Consider the following 24,577-nt stretch of genomic DNA (forward strand, 5'->3'; position numbering starts at 1 on the left):
TAGCTGAGCGGGTTATTATCACTGTACACAGTGAATGTCGGAGCATAGTATAAATAATCACGGAACTTATCAGTGATTGCCCATTTTAGAGCTAGGAATTCTAGCTTGCCAGAGTGGTAGTGATAGTTCTTTTCAGCTGCTGTTAAGGTTCGAGAGCCATAAGCAATGACCCTAAGCTTCCCATCTTGCTTTTGATAAAGAACTGCTCCCAAGCCTTGGTGTGATGCATCAGTATGTACAACAAATGGCTGAGTGAAGTCAGGGAAACCTAAGACTGGTGGGTGGAGCAAACAGTCAATCAGCTGTTCAAGTGCCTGTTGGTGCTGGTCAGTCCACAGGATTGGCTTGTTTGAGGGCACCACATGACTTACTTTCTTTGGTTTTGTTTTCCGTGGGTGGTCAGAAACTTTCTCTGAATCTGCTTTCAGGAGGTCATACAGACAGCTGGCCTTCCTAGAAAAGTCTTTGATGTACTGTCTGTAGTAAGTGAGTAAACCAAGCATTTTTCTGAGCTGGCCCACCGTCTCTGGTCTGATTTCTTTCAATGTTCTTACTGCTTCAAAATCAGCTGGGTCAACTTTACTGCCCTCCGCAGACACTATCCTTCCCAAATAACGGACCTGGGGTTTACAGAGGTCACACTTACTTGGCTTGAGTTTGATGCCATACTCTCTGAGGCGCTGTAAAACTTTACGTACATCATTCACATGGCTGTCGAAAGTTTTACTGAAAACTAGTGTGTCGTCAAGATAAGGAATGCAGATATTATCCCGGAGCCCTTCCAGACATTCCTCCATACAACGCTGAAAAGCTGCAGGAGCGTTCATGAGACCGAATGGCATGCGTATCCACTCATAGAGTCCCCACGGGGTCACAAATGCTGTCAGTGGTCTGCTTTCCTCAGAGATAAACCCCTGGTGATATGCTTTTCCCTGATCTAAGAGGGAGAACCAGGAATTACCACCTAAGCTGTCTAGGATGTCTTGGACCCGAGGGATTGGCTGGCGGTCGGGATGCGTCTTTCGGTTCAGCTCTCTGTAATCTATACACAACCGGAGGGTCCCGTCCTTTTTCCTGACGCACACAACCGGCGAAGAGTATGAAGAGTTTGACTTCCTAACCCAGCCTTGAGCTATGAGGTCATGAAGGTAACCTTTCATCTCCTGATACAGTGGCCTGGGCACTGACATGTATGTGCGATTGACTGGTTCCGAGTCCTTTACAGAAATAGTCATTTCCAATCGTTCAATGCAGCCAATGTCATTGTCTGATCTGGAGAAGGAGTGACACTCTTCTCTAAGCATTTGCCTAACTACCTCTCTCTGCTCTTCGGCTAAGTGACTTAACTCTACTGGTGGATCCCACTGTCCACTAAAATTACATGGGGCTTGAACGCTGGTATGATTCACTGTGGCTGAGGTGACAGCTTTTTCAAAGACTTGGGCAGGTAACACAGTCATTATGGTTTGTACTGTACCAATTATTGTGCGTCCAAGCAGGACAATGTCGTGGTCAGTGGCGTTAGAGACATCAAGCATAATGACTGGACAAGCACTTTTCCTGACTCTGACTAATGTGTCAAAAAACTCAAGTCCATCTGGCCACTGAGGGTTCAGGTCTGGCTGAAAAAGCATTGTCGTGTCCTCTTTGAAAGGCTGGGAAGCTACACGGCACTCAATCTGAATACTACTGTGTTTTGGTACAGCAGCCTTCTTTTCCTTTATTTTCACCCCATATTCATCTGTCTGTTCTGCACTAACAGCCTGTATGAAAGCGCTCACTTTGTTTCTTTTGAGGCTTGGAAAAGCTTTTCTCACTGTACTGTACCGTTTTGTCTTTTCGGTCATTGCCAGGATGTGCTCGATAACATTGAAACCTATGATGGGATGAGATAGGTGACAGCCTTTCATCACCAGCACTGGGATGATCAGTTCATTTGTTTGGTCAGTTTCAGAGGCTAGCCGAAAAGTTGTCTCAATCCATCCCAGGTACGGCATTTCAGTCCCATTTGCTGCAGTCAATCTTAGCTCATCAGGTGAGTCCAGGATTTCTGAAACATCCCTCAGCCTTGCGTTTGGGAGGGATTCCTCTTTCCATCGTTCATCAATGACTGAAACCTGAGAGCCTGTGTCCCATAGAGCTTGGAGGTGTTGGTGATTCAGGTGACACTCAACAAGGCACTGTCTACCGACTAGGGAGGTGACCTTATGGGGGTGGCAAACCTGTGCTAGAGATGATAAAGAGTGGGCATTTTCCTCTGTGCAGGAAAGCTTTTCAGCAGTAGAGTCAATTTCCAGGTGAGTGCATGTTTTCTTATGTTTGGTCCAATGTTGGTTTTGACATGTTTTGGAACAATACAGTGTCTCTTTACATGATGAATATTGTTTCAGGTTCTCCATTGAATCTTCTCTGGCACAATTTGCACATTTCTGGGACTTTTCGATAGCTGTGGTTAACACTCGTCCCTCAGCGGTAACCCTTTCCCGTTTAAAGGGGCCTCTCTTGATGGTCTGACTCCCCGGATTTTACATCCAGCTTGAAAATGTTCTCCACTCCCACATCGGAAGCAGTGTGTGCAGCGTTCACCTGTTCTGGCCTGCTGGCAGACAAAACACCTCCTTGTAGCTTGAGCAGAACGGTTTGTATACCAGTTAGGTGCATATTGATGCTGTGCAGGGTCAGATGGTGCTTGGGGCTGATGGTAGTTGCTGTAATACTGCTGCTGGGGCAGGGGTGGCTGGGGTTCCCTATCGGGCCTCCTAACTGGAGGTGGGGCATAAACATAAGGCTGTGACTGAAACATAGGCTGCTGTAATGTCTCCTTAATCTGAGCTATCTCTGCACTGAGACCTTTTAGAGAAGCTACACCCGTCTTAAGTTCAGCTAACTCTGTTAATAGTTCTGCAGGTATCTTCGCTTTGACTTCCTTCACATAACACTTTGCAGATGGCGTATCTTCTGACTGGACTACACTGACAGTTGTTGAAGGCTGTGTGACATTAAACCGCTTTTTGTTTCGTCTTTCTATTTCATTAGCAACAGCAATGTTAAGCTTCTCTAACAAGACCTCATCTGACGTTTCACTATCTAGCAGGAGGGGCTGCATGTCTATCCTGATACTGTCACTCTGGAGACCTGTAAGGACGGTGTGTAAACACATGCGCTGGACCAGCGCCGGGTCATACTTAAGTCCTGATTCTGACTCCTGGGACGCAAACAGTACTTTCTGCCTCAGATCGAAGACGCGCATCAGGAAGCTTTGAGGGGTCTCCTTGCAATGCTGTGATTCAGAAGTTAGCTGTTTGTAAAGCTCTGTTGCGCTTTTCTCTTGAAAGTGGGAACGCAGGATGCATCGAAGTGTGGGAAGAGTTAGCTGGGGTTTACCTTCCAAGTAGCTGCGGAGCTGTGAGCCTGGAGAAATAGCCCTGATTACTGCATCTACAATCTCTACCTCAGGATAACCTCTGTTAAGTCCATTCTCAATCTGATGGGCAAGGCTGGAAAAAATCAGTTTCTCTTTCTGGCCCGGTTCACCTATCTGCCCAGAAATTTTAAACTCTTTGCGCCAGTATTGACTGGGCGTGTGCTGCATGCTCACCTGACGATGGACAGGGGTTTGGGGCTGGTGCAGAGAATCACTGATCATTGCATTGACTGCAGTAATCTGCTCGGTTTTCACTCCTTGTTGTAAGGTTACAGCTCTCGGTTCCTCTGTTCTGTGATGTGTTCCTGTTGTTTCTATATCATGTTCCGTTTGCTCTGTTTTGTTATCCATCCCACTGTTCATCTCCGCCATTTTGTCTTGGAGTAGCAACAATTCCGACATGCCGTCATCTTCTAACTCTGCCAATTCCTCTCTTTCAATGAACATCATAATAAGAGTCATCAATGATATGCGGGATTTGTCTTGGACATTTCTTCTCTGTTCGCCTGATATGCCAAGAAAATCACATATCTCTAGTAAGTTGTCCTTGGTCAGGGTGTGCAATTTCCCTACTAACTCTCCCTGTACCTCTTCCAAGGTGGTTGTCATGGTGACAGGACAGGAGGAACTTTTACCGTGCAGGACTTGGAACTGAACCAGATGGTCTTTACTGTCTCTGATGATCTCTTAATGGCCTCAGTTGACATGTACTTCACCACCAGGATCCAGGACCCTTCGAACAGCAACACTTTCCTCCCTGCCTGGGTTGTTATGGGGGGATTTAGCTGGCTCTGAATTCAGCGACCAGTATGTGGCCACCGGACATCTGAACAGCAATCCCAGCGGGGCCTCCAAAATGTTACACCCCTGAAAAAGGGGAGAAATAATCACGAGAGTGATAGAGTCAGGTTTCCTCACTGAAAACTTTAGTGTTATCATTTCAACAATAATACATTTTACAGATCTACAGAAAATAGTAGCTTTATAGGGCTTATTCAAGTCACAACAGCATACTCTGTAATTCACTGGAACATAAACTCATTTTTCCAATATAACAGCTGTCAATCAAGCACAAAGTAGTTTTAGCTCAATAAACATTACTACATTTACCAAAAATATCGATAAAGTGCTTGAAACACATTATACAAATAACACAGCAAAATAGATATTATATAGGTATCTGTTAATTCACAATTGACATTAAATGGCGGCTGCTCTCATTACGAAGCTATTTTTATCTGTAACCGAGCGAGGGCTCCGCTCACACACGCACATTTTAAACTCGGCAAACTTAACTCTCTCACTTACTCAAATTGTTACTAAAACACACCTTCAACACTCTTAACATGTTAAATCATCATTACATTTACTCAACTCAGTTTTATAATCAACAACGCACCTGAAAAAGGGGAGAAATAATCACGAGAGTGATAGAGTCAGGTTTCCTCACTGAAAACTTTAGTGTTATGAGGAAAAGACCGCGATTTCCCCGGAAACTTGGGTGGAAGACAAAAGCAATTGATCACGCCGCATAGATTAAGATCACTTTGGTGATCACAGATTAACACTTTTTACCCATAAATTAGGCACTGCAAAATTAATTAATCAATCTAACGTTTACATATTCCTCTATTAATTTTTACCCTTTGTACACGTCAGATCTGAACTTTTTAACACAATTACATGAATTGAAATTATATGAATTGTTTCAATCCCTATTACTAGTAGGCTACTGGATGCATTGTCTTTTTAATCTTAGATACTTTAAGATCCTCACATCCTATTAATTGACTAAAACCCTTTTTGCCCATTACATTACAGCAAGTGTTTCTATAAACTGTCACACCATCAGGTGCTACCGAGCTCTTCAAATACCAAATATTGGTCGACCATCTTAAATTAGAGGAAGCCTCCCTTATCGCTGACTCTTACCTGAACTCTACCACTCCATACTCTGACACAATGACAGCCCTAAATGAGAGGTTTGGTCAGCCGCATCAGTTAGCACTCAAAAGAATAGCACAGGTCATGGATGCTCCTGACATCAAGTGAGGGGATCATGAGGCATTTCAAAGGTTCGCCCTGCAGATCAGAGCACGTGTTGGGATGCTGGAAACCCTTGGCGTAGAGGGAGAAGTGGAATTAAAATGTGGCTCCCACGTCGCCAGACTGCTGGGTAAACTACCTCCAGAGTTGTGTGCAGACTTCCGCAGACACCTATATTATCAGTCTGATTCAGTGTATACATTACCTGAATTCTCTAAGTGGCTCCAGTACGAAGCATGGTGTCAGGGCCATACTGAACCACCCAACAAGCGAAATCATGAGAGCTGGGCAAAGTCAGCCCGCTTCACCAGACCAGCCACTATTCTCCATGGTGCCAAAGCTGCCTCGCAGATGAAGGGACCAGAATCAGGACCTAAAGAAATCACCTCAGGCAAGAAAAGAGGTAAAGTGCAACCATATTGTCCATATTGTGAAAGCTCTGAACATTTCTTAAGTCAGTGCGCTACTTTCCAGACTTTCACTCCTGAGCTGATCCGTAAGTGGATTATTGAGAACAAGAGGTGCATAAAATGTGGTCGTTCTCATGCTGTTACAGACTGCACTCTCAAGAAACCCTGCAGCATTTGCCAAAACAAAAATCACTTGGGTTATGTGTCAGAAAATAAAGGAATATTTTATCCCAAAATATGAGGAACTGGAAGGTCGTCTCATGATCATTATTCCGGAGATTTCCGGAGAGCCATAGTCAGAACATTTCTCCTTCCCATCGACAAAGACCCGTGCACCAACAAAGTAGCAGATTTTCCTTCACTACGTGCCTTACTCCCCAACGGCCACATCTTCAGCCTGGCCTCCTTGACAGGTTGAGTGAGATCTTCAACAAGCCGAAGCTTGTTATCACAGCATCTCTGTAGGATCTCTGGGAGAATCTGACGACGATTGCTCTCGGTCGAGAGCTGGCTGGTGTTAGTTTCCCAATGCGATGGGCGATGTCGAACGCTGGTGTCAATTTGTCATCTGGCAGAATACTCCGGCAAAGCTCTGTAACCTTTCCCTTCACGTTTTCTGCAGTGTTTTCGGCATATCACGATTATATTGACCAAAGTTATCACGATTATCAATATTATCACGGTTTTGTTAAAATGATTTGGAGATGTTCAAAAAGAACTGATACACACACTGAAAACATTTTAACAAGTTTTATATTTGAAAATCAACAAACAACAAATACAATTAGCATCTGTTAATCATACAAATTAACATTAACATTAACATGGAGCCCTGCAGTGAGAGGTATACGTTTTCCTAGAAATGGCATCATGTTCTTTGCAATGAAATATGAAATAGCTGCAGTGAGGTCTCGTGCATTTTTTGATGTGGGTGCATAAGCAGTCTTCCTTAAATGCTTGTTCACGTGTCTGTGTCACAAGTGTAGATGAGGAGGGAGTCGAGGGACCAGAAGCATCACTGGGTTTGCCTGCTGCACGCCCACTCTGTAAACAAAGGAATTGCAAATGTTGTATCATTAATAATGATATTCACTACACTAATGCATGTGTGTATGACCTATTATTATTATTAATAATGTCAATAATATTAATAAAAATAAATCACTCTCTCTCTCTCTCTCTCTCTCTCTCTCTCTCTCTCTCTCTCTCTCTCTCTTACACACACACACACACACACACACCATTTAAATGAACAAAATATGTTGGTTGGGTCAGGGTGACTAAACAGCAACGATCAATAGCAACGCAAACACAGCGCACATGTCTCAAGTCACCGCGGGCGCGATCTCTGGTTTCATTCTGTGTATGTCTTGCGTCTCGGTTTTGGATTATTGAAAATTAAATCAGAGTAATTTAGTATTAATACTATAATATTGTTATAGTGATCATATTGTCTTGACGATTGTTTTTTACACTGTAACTTACACAATGAGTTTATAAACCGGTAAGATTTAAAAACATTAATCACAATTAAATATTTCATGTCCCTGAAATTATTTCTGTGGTAAAAATAAATTTAAAAAATCGGTGTAATAAGTTTACTATGAATGAATACAATAGCCTACATTATCCCTTAAATATCACCCGTAATAATCTGAACATGTCCGTTCGTCTCGGCTCAAAGCCATGTAAAACTTTTCTTCTCAGAAGCTTTGCGTTAATTACAAGTTAGATAATGAAATATTTAATCTCTAATCAATATTTTGTGTCCAATTATTTACCCAAGTTAGTTTTGGTATTGAGGTAAAAGTTAACTTGCCTTGCATTCGCTATATAACAGTGGGTGGTTGTCACTCGGATGACTCAGCAGATTGTACGTGTTTCCTTCCCCCTTTTGCAGCGACTTTCCTCTTTTGCGAGTCAGTTCACTAGTGTAATAGCGTACGCTTCTGTGTTGTACGTCACACGCATCACACAATTGACCAGCGTCGGCCAATAGTGAGCCTACGTGTGACGTAACACTACGCTATTACACTAAGTTAACTGACTAGAGGCCCACAGAGAAGGAAAAGAATAGTTGAAATAAAGTTGTTAATTTTGTTTCTTTTTGCGCACAAAAAGTATTCTCGTTGCTTTATAAACTTAAGATTGAGCCACTGTAGTCACTTGGACTATTTTAACGATATCTTTAATAACTTTTCGGGGCTGGCAAGTTCAATCCCTGAAGAATATGGAGGAGTGATCCAGCTCTCAGATTTCATCAAAAATATCTTAATTCGTGTTCCAAAGATGAACGAAGGTCTTACGGGGTTGAACAACATGAGGGAGAGTAATTACTGACAGAATTTTCATTTTTGGGTGAACTATCCCTTTAAGTTTTAGTTTTTTCAATAACAATGCATAAACAATATTCTCTCAAAAATACAAACATGTACATACATGTTGCTCACATATTATGGTAGCCCTGTTTGTGCTTAATAGAGTGTAATTACACCTTTGCCATTAATATGTTTATAAGCAACTGAAAAAAGCACAAATATCAGGGCATGTCAAAACATCTCAAGGACCCCAAAAACACCTCAGACCCCAGAGGGTTAACTGAGGTTAATAAATGCTGTAGTGCAGTTCATTCTTAGCTCATGTTAACTACTGAACCTTATTGTAAAGTGTTACCAGAATATCTTCACAAACCTGGTATTACTTTTATATTGTGAACAGAGAATTTCTCTTTTTGAACACAATAGTTTATGGCTGAATGGAGTTTGTAGGTCTTTTTTTGTCTTTCCAGATCTTGTTCCTCCACCTCAAGCTGTGAATCTTCTGTTATAAAGCACTTAAACTTCTGTGTTTCTCTGGTTCTCTGGCCTCAACCACAGCATGAACCCTTTCAGCTTTCGGGTCAATCCCATTTTCAGAAAGCAACATTCCCATGAACTTTAGCTTGTTCACAGTGTATTATGTTGAGTGTCAATGCACAGTACAAGCCTCCGCTAGACTGCATGTCGTCTCTGATCATGTGTCTCTTGGTTTGGAGCAAGTATAATAATATCATCAGAGATATTCTCCACTCCCTCAATACCTGCGAGTGCTGATGCGACTTCATGTTGATTTTGCTCGCAGGCCGACGACACTCTCTCTTGTATCGATATGTACCGTTATGAACAGCAGATGTTGTGATTCCTCTGGACTGTGCTGTAAGATCCAGTTGTCTCTCGTGGTTTTTGTGTGAGCGTCTCACTATTGTGGTGTTCACTCTGAACAAAGTGAGCATTTAGAACATCATAATCCATAGCTGTTGAATATGAATCAAGATATCAGAGGACACTTTCATACACACAGTTATAGCAGGCGATCTGTTCCTGCTCCATAAAACCATTAGAGAAACTCTGAGATCAGTCTGAGAGGAGAAACAATCCAGACATTTGATAAGAAATGAAGAACAAACGTCCTGAAGAGAGTTACAGGAGAGAGCAGAGACAAACACTCTCAGGATCTCATGACAAGATCAAACTGTTGCTTTAAGATGTTTTAACATGTTATTGGTCAATTTATTTCTGTTGAAAGACTCGCCATTGACGTACAGGAAGTTCAGGCCTGAGCTCAAACTGTCAAATTTCTGTGTGAATTTCTCAGCTAGACAGTCACACCCATTAACACTTAAAGATGTGCAGTTATTTTTCATGATTGTAGAGTTTCACTTCACTTTACTACAGAGCAGCTCCACATCAGCGCGTCTGTCATTTTATCACTGAAACTGTTTTGAAGAGTTTATCTTTTCATATTTGTGGACTGAAACCGCTGAAGATGTTTCTCCCTGTTTTGCTCTGCTTGTGTTTGTGGCGTCTGGATGGTGAGTTTAAATGTGTTTTTATGACTTCAGTTTTTTCTGTTCTGGTAACATGTGGTTAAAAAATATTCACTATTATTCTCATATAGAAGTAATTAATCAGTTTACATTATTTTTTTATTTTTTTATTAAAAGTTTAAATCCAGGTGTGTACTCTTATATTTATATTAGGGATTGATTAAATAAATTAAATAAATGTGAAGCCCAAAGGCATTAGTTTAAATGTGCCAATCTTGTTAATTAGTCTCTCTTTTTTTATTTACTTTAATTCTGTTGAACTATTTCTCCTTTCATTCAGCAGATTTAGGGTTTGTGCTAGCCGCGGCTCGTCTGTATTCATCCAAACATACCTTTATACACAATGAATTAATAATAAATTATAAATGTGTTCAGCATTCTGCCACACATTTTTTTTCTCAGTTTTTCTCGACTATTTAACCTTTCATGCATGAATTAAGATAACCTCAGGCATGATTTTTTTCCTATGTGTTTTTATTGCTCTTATGGCATGAAAAACAAGATTAAATTTTACGCATAATTTACGTCAATTTACCGTATTAGCCGATAATTCTGATTATGTTCAAGATGGACACATTTCTAACATAGCTCTCCTCTTAGAAAACCTATCAGGTGTTTTCAATCTCATCTGAAATGAGCAGTGTTGGGTAACGCATTACAAGTAACATGCATAACACAATCAGATTACTTTTTTGATGTTATGAATTAAGTAATGTGTTACAAGTAACATTCATTATGTAATCAGATTTTTTAATGTTACGAGTAAAGTAATGTATTACAAGTAACATGCATTACATAATCAGATTATTTTTTTGATCTAACGATTGAAGTAATGCATTACAAGCACCATGCATTGTGTAAACACATTACTTTTTGATCTAACAAGTAACGTGCATTACGTAATCAGATTACTTTTTGATGTTAGGAGTAAAGTAATCAATTAAAAGTCACATATATTATGTAATCACAATACTTTTTTGATGTTTAATGTTCAATGTCAAATGACATTCTAATAACACAAATACATTTATTTACAGTAAAAAAACAACAACAGTCACACTAATAGTATGAATTGTTGCTGCAATATAGCCATTGATGCATGCAGTCCACAGATGATTAATATTCTAAAATCAATATTTGGAAAATTTTACTTTGATATGACTCATTAGATATTGCCTGATGCTACAACAACATTTTTAAAAACAATGCCTTGCCACTTGGTGGCAATGTATTGGATGATGCACCAGGGTCCTCTGTGGTTGATGTGCAACTATGCCATCAAAACCCATGCAATTGCAAGACAATGCTTTTTTAATAGCTGTCCACTAGTGAACTCTATGCATGAAAGGGTTAAAGTCGTAAAGTGAGCAGTATATATTAAAATGAAGCGCATGGATTCGACAGGCATGTATTCATGATACTAAGCAGGGCAGCCGGTCTCGGATAGACCAACGCTACTTTTGCATCATCGAAGGGTAACACCCCTTTTTTGGGGGAAAACAAACGGATTCCTCTGAGAACAGAACTCGCTCTAGATCTGCAAAGTTTCTTGATAGCAAAAATGGCACAATATACACACTCTCTTTGCTGGACTATTCAGACATCTACCACTATCTCGTGGAATCAGCAAGTAAGTAGTCTATTTTGCCATTAACACACTCACAGTATGACAAACTAGACGATGAGTCCATGAGGGATGTTCCATTGTGGCGGTTTGTATTTTGGTGAAGAATTAAAAAAAAAATTATCTGACGTATATTTTCTTCATCTTCCGAGAATTAAACACCAGTAATACACTATTATCTCAGACCATGCCTCTGTTCATTCAAGATAGCTTGTGAAATGATTAAAGATGTTAACCAAACCTAAAGTGATGGGAAAAGATGAGATGCCAGGAAAGATTAGGCTATAATAGTTTTTGCGTTTACTTGCATAACTTTTGTGTTGATATACGCTATATATTTCCTCCCAGCTCTTTATTTCATTCTCCAGAGTTTCTCTGGGGAAATTTTTCGTAGAAACTTTATGACCGAATAAAACTTTCTCGGGCGATTCAAAAGTTTTGCAAGTGAATGCAGAATAAAGATATAATTTGTTAGGATCATATAGACCAACGCTACATATTTTGCCGTACACTGTAAACCTTTTTACAACATTCAAAGTCCTAGCACTTTCTAGACACAAGCAGAAACCAGCCAAGTCCACTTTAATCCAGTTAATAGCCAAGGTAGCGTGCCTAGTGAGAGCAGCTTCGTCTTTCTAACTAGTATAGCTAACTTTGTCGACAACAAAACTATGTCAATAGTTTAAATCAAGTTAAATATGATCCAAGTGACATGGCCTCATCGTCTAATAGTTTGTCGTACTGTGAGTGTGTTAATGACAAAAAAATAGGCTACTTAGTTGGTGAGTCCACGAGATAGTGGTAGATGTCTGAATAGTCCATATTTGGTCACTGCGTGGGGTCACCATTTCAAAGGGACACCTATGTAACCCCGTATCCAGTAGCTTCTTTAAATACCGCTCACGGTCCTCGGCCGGCAAAGAGAGTGTGAATGTTGTGCCATTTTTGCTATCAAGAAACTTTGGAGATCTAGAGCGAGTTCTGTTCTCAGAGGAATCCGAATGTTTTCCCCCAAAAAGGGGCGTTACCCTTCGATGACGCAAAAGTAGCTTTGCTCTATAATCCTCAGCTCAACAGCGCCACTCAGTTTTCCAATGTAAATATGTGGTGGAAAATGGAACTGCAACGCGCTCTAATTGAGAGCCATTAGTGCAGATTTCAGACGGACCTGCTTTTCGTGTTACCTTACGTAAACCTCGCTCCAGAACATGACTTCAGTCCGCTTCAGCTATGCGTTTATTAGTCTGTGTATACAGTATTAGTCTGTATCAGGTCAGTAACTATTTGGGGTGTCTGTTCTTCCTATGTGGAGTGTATGAAATTAATGAAAACATAAACCCTTTAATTTAAACATGCTTATGTGAACAGCCTTTATTTACAGCAGTTCTTGTTCTGAGAATATACATGGCTTTGTTTTCCTCACTGGAATTAGGCTACACAACCTGCAAATTTCTAAAACAACATTCGGACGCAATAAATTCTTTATTATGGCATTTCTATACGTTTATCGTTTGTGAAGTCTGTCAATCATCATTAGAGCGCCACCCTCAGGTTGAATAACACAAGGACATTAGAATTCTGCCAAAAGTGTGTTTCTGATGTGTTTATCAATTAGGATATAAAGCTTACAAAATGTTTATCATAAACTATAGCGCTAAAAGAACCAGAATCTGCGCTACATAAATTTACAGCCAGGAGCCGCTACTGCTTTGTGCTGCTGCAAAATATTATTAATTTCACAGTTAAATGATTAAAAGTATTTTAGTGAAGCTTCATTAAACCAACATCAAGAGATTTAAAGCTTTAATCTGTGAAAAACTCTGTTTTTCAGGAGTGTTTGGAGTTAATGGTGTTTGGCCAGTGTCAGTGATGGAGGGAGATTCAGTCTCTCTGAACTCTGATACTGAAATGATGGATGATGATTTGATTCTGTGGAAGTTTGGATATAGCATCACTTTAATAGCTAAAATCGATAAAAAGTCAGACAGATTCACTGTATATGATGATGTTCTTGATGGGAGATTCAGAGACAGACTGAAGCTGGACAATCAAACTGGATCTCTGACCATCACAAACACCACAATGAAACATGCTGGATATTATAAAATACTGACCAACAGTATAAGAAAGAGTTTCGATCTCACTGTCTCTGGTGAGTTCAATATTTATTTCGCCTGTTTTATGTTTTAATCAGCACAGAAATACAAATATTAATCCAAACTCCATTTTGCTTTGTTGTTTGTTGATATTCATTTTCAATTTAAACTTAAAACTATTTATTTTAGTAAACCATCAAATGACAAAAAAACTGTTTTGTTGTTTGTTCTGTGTGTGTTTTGTGAGACAGTAGTGAAGGAGATATCAGTAAAGAATGGAGATATTGTCATTCTACACAATGATCTTACTGAAATGAAGAATGACGATCGGATTCAGTGGAGTTTTGAATATGGACCTGTAATAGCAGAAATCAATAAACGTGCCGACAGAATCACTGTATATGATGATGTTCTTGATGGGAGATTCAGAGACAGACTGAAGCTGGACAATCAAACTGGATCTCTGACCGTCACAAACACCAGAACCACAGACTCTGGAGTTTATGAACTTGACATCAACTATATGAAGATGATTTTCACCCTTACTGTCTACGGTGAGTTAAATATAGGCTATGTTCCCTTTCAATTCGGTTCACATCTGCATTGCGTTTGCTAACGCTTATGGAAAACCCCTTCCTCCAAATCAGTGGCGGTTCTAGACCATTTCAACTGGGGGGGCCAAGCTGGGGCCAGTTGTACTGTTAGAGGGGCCAGTTACATTTAGACCTTATTGTTGTCATATCATTTTCTGCACTGCACTGCAGGCATTAACAGGCAAAATACCATGTTTATAATCATTCAACAATGTATTTGCATTTCCATTATATTTTTACATTTGCATTACATATTCAGTATTAGTCACAGTAACTGTAATTGACATGATGTCCTTCTTTCTCTTTATTTTGGTGAGAACTAGAGCAAAAGCAATGGGGACCAAGAAGCTTATTATTTAATTTACTGAAAACAACTGACTTGCTAGGTAACTGTCTAACCGTTTACAGGTTACTGCACACTTTTTAAAGTCAAATTGAAGGCTTTTGAAGACATGAAGAAATCATAATTCATACCGTACATTAGGGGTGTGGAATATTGACAAAAATATATCTCAATATTTACAATGTTTTGTTGATAATTAGATGATATTTTACTGATTGTGTTTTTGTGCTGGTGCCATGGCCGGTTTAGGCCTGTTGTTGACAGCAGACTCACAAAGATATTCATATTTTTTAATATTCTATGCAGTGGTCAGTTAACAGCAGGGACCGAAATTAATTTTTAAATTAATTTTTAATTAATTTAATTTGCCAGCTTAAATCGATTTCCAGGGGCATTTTCACCTATATATGGACATTCTTTCTAAACTTATTTAGAGTTATGAATCACCTTTTATGTCAAATACTAACATTCAAATTATACAGTAATTATACTTATTTATACAATAATACTTGATTATACAATAATTATACAGTACCACTGTTACCATTCAAATTAATTAATTTAATCAAAATCCATGTTTGCAGTGCAGTCTAGAGGTGACACAGAAGCAGCATTAATATATTTACACTCCATTTACAATTGCATAAATAAAGCTATGAGATTTTTTTTTAAATCAATATTTAAACATGAAATGATTTCTAATTTTAACGTTTTAATTAAAGGGTACTTTAAATATGAAACTAAAACCGCCAGTAGGCGGCGGAAAGTCACAGAAGTGAGTTGAGGGATTCATTCATTCAACCGATTTGTTCAAACGGCTGATTCATTCGGGAAAGCAGCAAGTGATCAAAACGCGGATTTCAGTCAATAAATCATCGCTGTCTGTTGCATTGAGACTCTGCTACGGTTTCATTTTGAAATTCTAGTCGGCGAAATAAAGGGAAAACAAAAAATATTGACAATATTGTGTCTAAAAAGTAACTCATGTTAACTTATTGTTGATTTAACTGTTGTATAACATCAATATCACAGTTGCAATTGTGCACGGGAAAACGGCACTCTTGCTGATTTGATATTCTAATATAAGAACATAATATGATATAAATATAAGACATAGGCCTACCTAACCGCACACAGCAGTGAAGAACCATAGACAAATGCGATGTCAGCTCACAGTGCCTCGTACATAGTTAAAACAATGATTACAATATTTTAATAGACAATACACATCGCACACCCGATACGCACATACAGAATGAACTTGCAACTGAACTGATATTTACCAGCTTTCTCCTTCTCTCCTCTCTCGCGTGCAGGAGACAGACGTTATTCTGCCGCGATTCCCGCGAATGTGATGCGAATTGTCACGTGAACAAGCAAATCCACAAAGATAGAATAATAAAAAAAATAATATGCATACAACGATAACAAAGATAGCAAAAAACAGTTTTGTAAAAATTATTTCACACTCCACATTTAGGGGGGCCACAAGGGGGGCCAAGCTTGTTGTCACAGGGGCACGGGCCCCCCTGGCCCCCCCTCTAGAACCGCCAATGCTCCAAATACAACTGAAGCCTTAAGGGCCTTTCACACAGGACGCGTAATGCGCTGGCCGCTGGGTTTAGCGTTGCCCTTCAGATACAACGCGATTTGCGCTGCGCTATGCAACATTTTTTTTAAAAAAAACCTTTTAAGCGGGAGTTCTATGTCAGTATAATAAGGTTAGTTATTTTGATTGTTCCTCCTTTCGGTCAGCAGTTAATTGTGTATCTGTCCATCGCTTTTTACACTCATCCTCTAAATAAGTTGGGAAATGTTTTATCTTTTTTAATAACACATCTGAAAACTATACCTCTCCCCCACGTGAGAAAATTGAACAGGTGTAACGTTAGGTGTCATGGGGACGTGCATACGTTCTATGTATAACAGTTGTATTAGACAGGTATACTAAACAGATACGTAAACTAATAAACAGAGAATGCGAACACTAGTATGTGCTCAGGCTGTCTGGCGTTCTCAGCGCGTCAAAAATTAAAGGTCCCCCTATATATATTGCCTATATATATATATACAGTATATATATATATATATATATATATACACACACATACATAACATCGATATCAACACACGAATCATGAGCTCAGTTCTTTTTTAGAATAAAACATTTATTCAAACATTAAAGCTGACACAAAGGAACAAATTATATATATATATTAAAACACACCTGACATGCCAACTTGAATGGAGATATGTCTCCATGACACAGCTTTTCTGCCGATGTTCCTATACGACCTCAAACTTGTATCATTCATAGAGCTCAGGAAATTCCGACTATGGGTGCTTCTCATTTCTTATTTGTGCATCCTCGTTTCCTTTCCTCGCTTCCTTTCCTAGCGCCTCAGCTCCTCCCCCTGTAGGTTGTGAGGGAAGGACGCAAGGAAAGAAAATGAGGACGGAGGAATCGAATGAAAGCTTTTTTTATACATTGGAATACTTGCTCACTCGAGCGTCACTTCACAGCGTCATCAGCAGCGCTCAAAGGATCTGCCCTTATGTTGTTGAAATTTGTTTATTTAAGAAATTCATAATGAATAATAATAATGCAAGATACCCTGTTGAAATATGAGATGTGTGGTTTATATAAACAGCAAGGGTAAAGTACAAATTCAAATTATTGTGACCGATGTGAAGGGGGAGGAGAATTTATACGTGCGTCACATTTAGTCAATACAACACTTCCGCATAGGATACACCTATCCTCGCTCATAACTCCTCTGAAAGCCTCCTCACTCCTCGATCCTCGACTCGTCGCGGTGCAATTAGAGAATTGAGATGTCCTTCAAGTAGTGCTGCCACTAACGACTAATTTTCTAACGACTAATCTTTCGACTAATTTTTCGATTAGTCGACTAATCTAAACGACTAATTTTAAAAAAAAATCAAGTGTTTGTTATTTCATTGTGTCCATTTAATTTTGAACTGAACTGAAGGGCCAAAACATAAAATGTCACCTGTTCAAAAACATTATGTATTAACAATCAAAGCATTAACTATCTGCATTTCCATTATGCTATACCATATTAGTCAGAGTCCTAATCTAATCCTCTATTAACAAACATGTATGTATTAATTAAATTAGCTCTTTGTTCATCTATGCTGTTAAATAATTTTTAATTAGCTTACTGTAAATTTTTTATGTACATTTCTGAAATGCATAACTGATAACATCACTCTGAATTGTAAAGTAGATGCAATACATGCATTTTCTGATATTGTGAACAGCGCTACACAAATAAATTGGAATTGAAAGAGTCTAGCCCACTACGCATAGCTCTGCCTAATAATGAGTCGCGCTGAAAGCAGGCAGGCAGATATGCAGCTCGCGTTTACACTTGCGTGCATGGCGGGCCCGTGCCGCGGTTTGCGTGAATGTGAAAATAACACGGACTCAGGTGCGCACTTGTTCAGGAAGTAAAGTAACCTGCGATTGCGTTTTAGCTTATTATGATGTATTTAGTTAAAAAAACATATGTAAGGGATGATAGTGTTGATGATTTACCTTGGATACGAGCGAGAGTGAGCCTGCAGTGTATTCGTGCTTTGCGCGTGGAATCAGGGCAAGACATTTGGAAATCCATTGTCTCCTCAAAAGAGTCCGTTTGAAAAACACAATACTGACCCGCGTTCTGTTTTCTATCATGCGCCGTGCACGTTTGCGGTGGCATAATATGCACGCAAACGCACCAGTGTTCGATAGAATTAAGTTGAGTGTGAAACAGACCAACGCTGCGGGGGGCGCCGGGAACAATCGCGCTCGGACCGCAGCAAACGAGCCCACTTTGAAAGCACCGTCACCTGCCTCCGCAATTTTTCATATCAAAGCAGTGAAGGCGGCGCGGGAACGTGAAGGAAGAGGATAGCAGATTAACCAGCAGGCCGCGCACGGCGCACAGACTGCTGTGTGGAGGTGAATTAAAGTCAGCCGTTTGAGACGGGAGACCAAAAATAAATAGGCGGTCAATAGTAAAACGACACGTCGACTAAAAAAATTGCCGTCGACTAATTTGCATGGTCGATTACGTCGACTAAGTCGACTAATCGCGGCAGCACTACCTTCAAGATGGCTGAGCTTGATTGGTTTCCGGGTCATAGGATGGAGGACAGAGGAGCGAGGAGACGAGGAGGGATATTGAGAAGCACCCATTGCCGTTCATCCATTTTGATTTCCGTGATTGTTTGGATGTCCCGTTTCTATTGGCCGCGCTGGTAATCGTCACAGAGCGCAGCGGCAAAAGTTAAAATATTTTGAACTTTGACCGCGGCGTGCGCGTGAGCAAGTCAATGGTGCGCACCGCTGCGCTTGCGCTTTGCTCGACGCAGCAACAAAACGTCTTCGCGCGGCGCAAGCCATTGAAATGAATGGGTTTCATAGCGCAGCGCAGCGCATTCCGCGTCCTGTGTGAAAGGCCCTTTACACTGTAAAACCCTGATAAGTTCAGAGAACTCAAATTTTTAACGTGCGGGCAGCTTTAACATATCATTAATATGCAGTGAAGCAGGGGAGTCTCAAGACGTTAACATTATTGCCCTGCTTTGATGTTAAAATTACACTATAAGCAGTGACTCTAAAATAGCATCAAAATGTGCATTTAAAAGCAATGGCGTTTCCCAATGATTAAACCATTTCTTCATCATGATATTCTTACAACATTCAAAAAGCAAACCATGTTTTGATTTAACATTATTTTCAAGTTGTTCCATTAAGTTTGCTCCAATCGCTTTCCGACGGATTTACCCGAACCAGAAACCATGGATTAATGGCGATGTTCGTGCAGCACTCAATGCGCGGACCTCCGCTTTTAACTCCGGGAGTGCGGAGGAGCAAAAACAAGCAAGTTATGCCCTCCGAAAAACTATCAGAGCAGCAAAACGCCAATTCAGGGACAAGATTGAAGGACAGTTCAACACCACCGACTCTAGAAGCATGTGGAAGGGAATTAATAGCATTACGGACTATAAAGGAAACATAAACTCCACAGTGAACAACACTGCCTCTCTCCCAGATGAGCTGAACACTTTTTATGCTCGATTTGAGGGAACTAACATCCCCCTCGCGGAGAGAGTTCTCGCGGCTGAAGCTACAGAGGTTAGTACACTCTCCGTCTCTGTAGCGGATGTAACCCGATCTTTCCGTCGGGTGAACATCCGTAAAGCCGCGGGTCCAGACGGTATTCCGGGCCGCGTCATCAGAAAGTGCGCGAACCAACTAGCTGGTGTTTTTACGGACATTTTCAATTGGTCCCTCTCCTTGTCTGTAGTCCCCACATGCTTCAAAACGTCCATCATCGTACCTGTACCGAAGCAAACCAACATCACCTGCTTAAATGACTGGCGCCCTGTTGCTCTGACCCCCATCATCAGTAAATGCTTTGAGAGACTAGTCAGAGATTACATCTGCTCTGTTCTACCTTCCTCACTGGACCCACTGCAGTTTGCATACCGCAATAACCGCTCCACTGATGATGCTATTGCATCTACAATACACACTGCTCTCTCCCACCTGGAAAAGAGGAACACATATGTGAGAATGCTATTTGTAGACTACAGCTCAGCATTCAATACCATAGTGCCCTCCTTGCTTGATGTGAAACTCCGGGCTCTGGGCTTAAACAGCTTGCTGTGCAGCTGGATCCTGGACTTCCTGTCAAACAGACGCCAGGTGGTTAGAATAGGCAGCAACATCTCCTCATCACTGACCCTCAACACTGGAGCCCCACAGGGCTGTGTTCTCAGCCCACTCTTGTACTCCTTGTACACATATGACTGCGTGGCAACTCACAGCTCTAATTCCATCATCAAGTTTGCTGATGATACTACGGTCGTAGGTCTGATCACCGACAACGATGAAACGGCCTACAGAGAGGAGGTGCTCACTCTGACGCACTGGTGGAGAGGAACAACCTCTCCCTCAACATCAGCAAAACCAAGGAGCTAGTGGTCGACTTCAGGAAGAACGACAGAGAACACAGCCCCATCACCATCAATGGAGCACCGGTGGAGAGAGTCAGCAGCTTCAAGTTCCTCGGTGTCCACATCACAGAGGAACTCACATGGTCCGTCCACACTGAGGCCGTCGTGAAGAAGGCTCATCAGCGCCTCTTCTTCCTGAGACGGCTGAGGAAGTTTGGAATGAACCGCCACATCCTCACACAGTTCTACACCAGCACCGTCGAGAGCATCCTGACTGGCTGCATCACTGCCTGGTATGGCAATACTACCAGCCGTAACCGCAAAGCCTTGCGAAGGGTGGTGCGCACTGCCAGCCGTATCATCGGAGGTGAGCTTCCCTCCCTCCAGGATATTTATGCCAGGCGGTGTGTGAAGAAAGCTCGGAGGATCATCAGAGACTCTAGCCACCCGAGCCATGGGCTGCTCTCACTGCTACCCTCAGGCCGGCGGTACCGCAGCATCAGGACACACACCAGCCGACTCCATGACAGCTTCTTCCCACAAGTAATTAGATTTCTAAACTCTTGATCCCTCATGATCAATAACCATAAACATTCTAACTGTCAACACAGCACAACATAACCTACTGCATTTACATAATATATATATATATATATATATATATATATATTTGCACCTTACGAGTATCTATTCTATGTATAATTACCTCTTTTTGTATTTTTGTATACTGTTGTATATTGTAAATTGTTGTATATTGTATATTGTTGTATATTGTAAACTGTTGTATATTGTACATTGTATATTATTTATTGTTCTGTTAGTGTATATGGTACTGTGAGTAATTGTGCGCACATTAGATGTGTAATCTATGTAATCTGATGTTTGCTGTAATTGTTTTCGTCACATCGTGTCATACTGCTATGTTGCTCGGAACTGCACCTAAGAATTTCACCCACTGTTGCACTTGTGTATATGGTTGTGTGACAATAAAAGGATTTGATTTGATTGATTTGATTTGACATGCGCACACTGCATGAATATACAGTTTTTCCCGATGTTTGCGCATAATAACAATTTGCCTACATTAGTTCTTTATTTGTTTTAAACAACAGACTTAATATTGATCCATTTCTGGTCATAATTTGGAGACTAAAAGCATTTGAATCGTTGTGCCGCTGCTTATATTTATCACGCAGTACAAATGCCCTGAACCAGTCGTCTGTGGATGAGAGTCTGAAACAAGTACTGGTGGGCCGTTGTCCTGCTCCACTTCACTGACGCTGAGTGAGTAAAAGGAGAATTATAGAATTACCGGACACTCATTTATATGACACTTTATTCAACAGGAACAACAGCTCGTTCCACACGTCATACATCATTACGCTATTTCGCCATTACACATGGGCAGTCCTTTCAGTTTTGGTTTTCAATCCAATCACATTATTATGTTATAGTTCATCACGTTTATTATGATCACGATCATATGTCATACACTAATCATTTGAACACTGGCTCAGTCATTGCCTCATTCATGATTTCGCTTGAAATTAGCGAAATTTCAAACTGATGTGTGATGGTGCCAGTGAGGGTGCCATGTTTCACCAGTGTCAAGTTTGCCCCATCCCCGGTGTGATACGCCATCATTTTAGTTACCGCTCCCTGAACCTCTACATGATTTCAACCGGGTCCTGTAGACTGGGCTATGTGCTTATAGAGTGCCAATATCATTGCCACCCTCATTGTGACTCTGTGAAACTTGACATATTTAGTCAAGCCAGGACTCTTTGTAACACGGCGTGGTTTTAGACGCTCCCCATAAGCATTAGCAAACACAAAAAAATGTCAAAAGTGAACCGAATTGAAAGGGGAGCTTTCCAGTTACTCACATAACTTCCCTGAGATTAGGGAATGTTGAATAGCGTATACTGCGGTGTCACCTAGTTCGGGATCTTACAATATCAGGTGGCTTCAGCCAAAATTTTTAATGAATGAAGTTCAAGTGTATAGTGGTGGAACCCCATATTTTGTGCTATTGAACCCCATTGGCCAGTGTTACTGGCGTGATTAATTAAGGAAGGGTTTCCCCATAAGCATTAGCAAACGCAATATCTCGTTCCCTCATCTCAGGGAACTGAGGTTACATGAGTAACCAGAGACATTTCATTTATTTTAGTTATTAAAGCTTTAAAGTAGATCAAGAAATATATTATCTTGACTAATTACTTAAAATTACTAATTTGCATTTTTTTTTTACATCAATGGCATCTAGGTTTATGTTTAATGTTCTATATCAGGTTGTTTAAATACTCTACTTTTGATATTAAAGTTTATTGACTGATCTGATCTCAGTTTGATGTGTTTATTCCTCAGACTCTGTCCACTGTTGTGGTCCTACTGAAGCTGTGATCCGATTGGTCCTCTCTGCTCTGGTGGGCGTGGCTACTGTCATCATTCTGGTTTATGAATTCAGATCCAGAAGAGCTAAACAAGATCAAGCACAAATTCAAACATCAGGTACATGATTGATGTAATTTCTCACAAACTGATTGTTCATGTATATTTGTGAGATTTAATAATTTATGCCTTTATATGTTCATCTTTTTCAGAGAGTATTGAAATCTAAAGCAGAACACTGAACTTCAAGTGTGTTCTTGTTCTTCGGGGTTTTTTGTCATAAATACTAATGATTATTTGAGTTTGCGCTCTCTCTTTCAGTGTCAGATTTTTAAAAATCAAATTTAAAAGGCTTTATTGTTTATATTTTCTATAAGACATTATTGTTTATATTTCTCTATAAGACACAGATATCAATTTACTACTGCTGTATATTTGCTGTATGTATTTGCTTGCCTTTATCAATAAAGTTTTCTCACTATAAGGTTCAAGAGTATATTTTATTACAGTTATTATATCAAGCGCCCCCTGGAGGAAAACTAACTTTATTTAAGCAATTAGTGTGCTGTGCTGTGAATAAGTATAGTTCACTTGTACTGCGTTGCTAGACGCATTGAGAACCCAGTCCAATCTAGGGGTCGACCGATATGTGATTTTCAGGGCCGATAACGATTACTACACATCAAGTAGACCGATAACCGATATTTTGAACCGATATATAGCCTATGTCTGGGGTAAAACTTAATATCAAAATTAAGAATAACAAAGGGTTTTGACAAATACTTTCTTTAAATGATTTTAAACCAATCTTTGAATCTGAGAACTGTTATTAATAATAATATTAATAATAACCTAAAACGTGCAGGGAGCACCCAGCAGCATTCTGTAAATATTTTGTAAAACTCTATTTTAATGTTTAAATTAAATTTTAGTAATCAAAAAGCATTTCTAATTAATTTAAATCATCAAACTTATTCCATTTATTTACAGTTTAACAAAAATTACATTTTTAGGGCCAGGAAAAACGAACTTTTATTTTGACGAGTTGCCGTGGAGATCTTTGAGTTTCTGTGTGTTTATGATATGACGATAGCTCATAGAGCATATTCTCAGTTGAAGCATTAAAAAGCTCATGAAGTGACTTAGCGGTTCTGGAGATGATGTTTATGCAATTATGTCCTCATATAATGATGCGGCTGAAAACAGTGCAAGCGTCACGCGTGCTCCTGTGTGTGCGTGTGTGTGTGTGTGTGTGTGTGTGTGTGTGTGTGGTAAATGAAATCACGCATCTGCGCCATTCATTTTGAGACACGCAGGATTCACATTTAAAGTCTTGCGGTTTGAAATTCGATTTGATTTGTACTGACCTGCTTTTTATTAATTCATCAAAAAGTTTAAAAATTCCGTGACATTCCGCAGTAAATTCTGTTTTTATGACTGGATTCCGCGATTCCGTTCATGTTTTCTGATCACAGGGCCATCTTATATTGAAGTGCTTTGCAACTTCCGTGTAGTGATTTATTGCTACTTCGAAAAGTCTGCTGCTGCCTTAACTTTGAGAGACAACTGATGCGTGATCAGTGAAGCAGCTCCAGTCAGCAAGTGCTTTCGGTGTGAAAGTGCAACACTTTCAGTGCCTTCAGCTTTCCGCGTTGATTGGTTGGTGAGTTTTAAATGTGTTTTCATGGCTTTAGTAGTTGCTGTTCTTGTACCATGCAATAAATGACTGGTTAAATTAGTCAGAGAAGATCAACATTCAAGTTCAAGAGTTCAAGATCTTTATTGTCATGTGCACTATTGGTGCAATGA

General features: G+C 40.1%; 1 protein-coding gene across 1 annotated transcript; it reads left to right on the forward strand.

The window, feature by feature from the left end:
* The first annotated feature begins 9,515 nt into the window (after positions 1-9,515).
* LOC143735769 (uncharacterized) lies at positions 9,516-23,261 on the forward strand. Its single transcript, XM_077226012.1, has 5 exons — positions 9,516-9,730; positions 13,201-13,521; positions 13,717-14,019; positions 22,745-22,888; positions 22,981-23,261. Exons 1-5 carry the CDS (start codon positions 9,685-9,687, stop codon positions 22,995-22,997), a joined length of 831 nt encoding a protein of 276 aa, XP_077082127.1. The 5' UTR covers positions 9,516-9,684; the 3' UTR covers positions 22,998-23,261.
* The last annotated feature ends 1,316 nt before the right edge of the window (positions 23,262-24,577 follow it).

Source organism: Siphateles boraxobius, unplaced genomic scaffold (genome assembly GCF_051911475.1).
Source record: "Siphateles boraxobius isolate OS27281-9 unplaced genomic scaffold, OSU_SipBor_1 13, whole genome shotgun sequence".
Classification (NCBI taxonomy): Eukaryota; Metazoa; Chordata; class Actinopteri; order Cypriniformes; family Leuciscidae; genus Siphateles; species Siphateles boraxobius.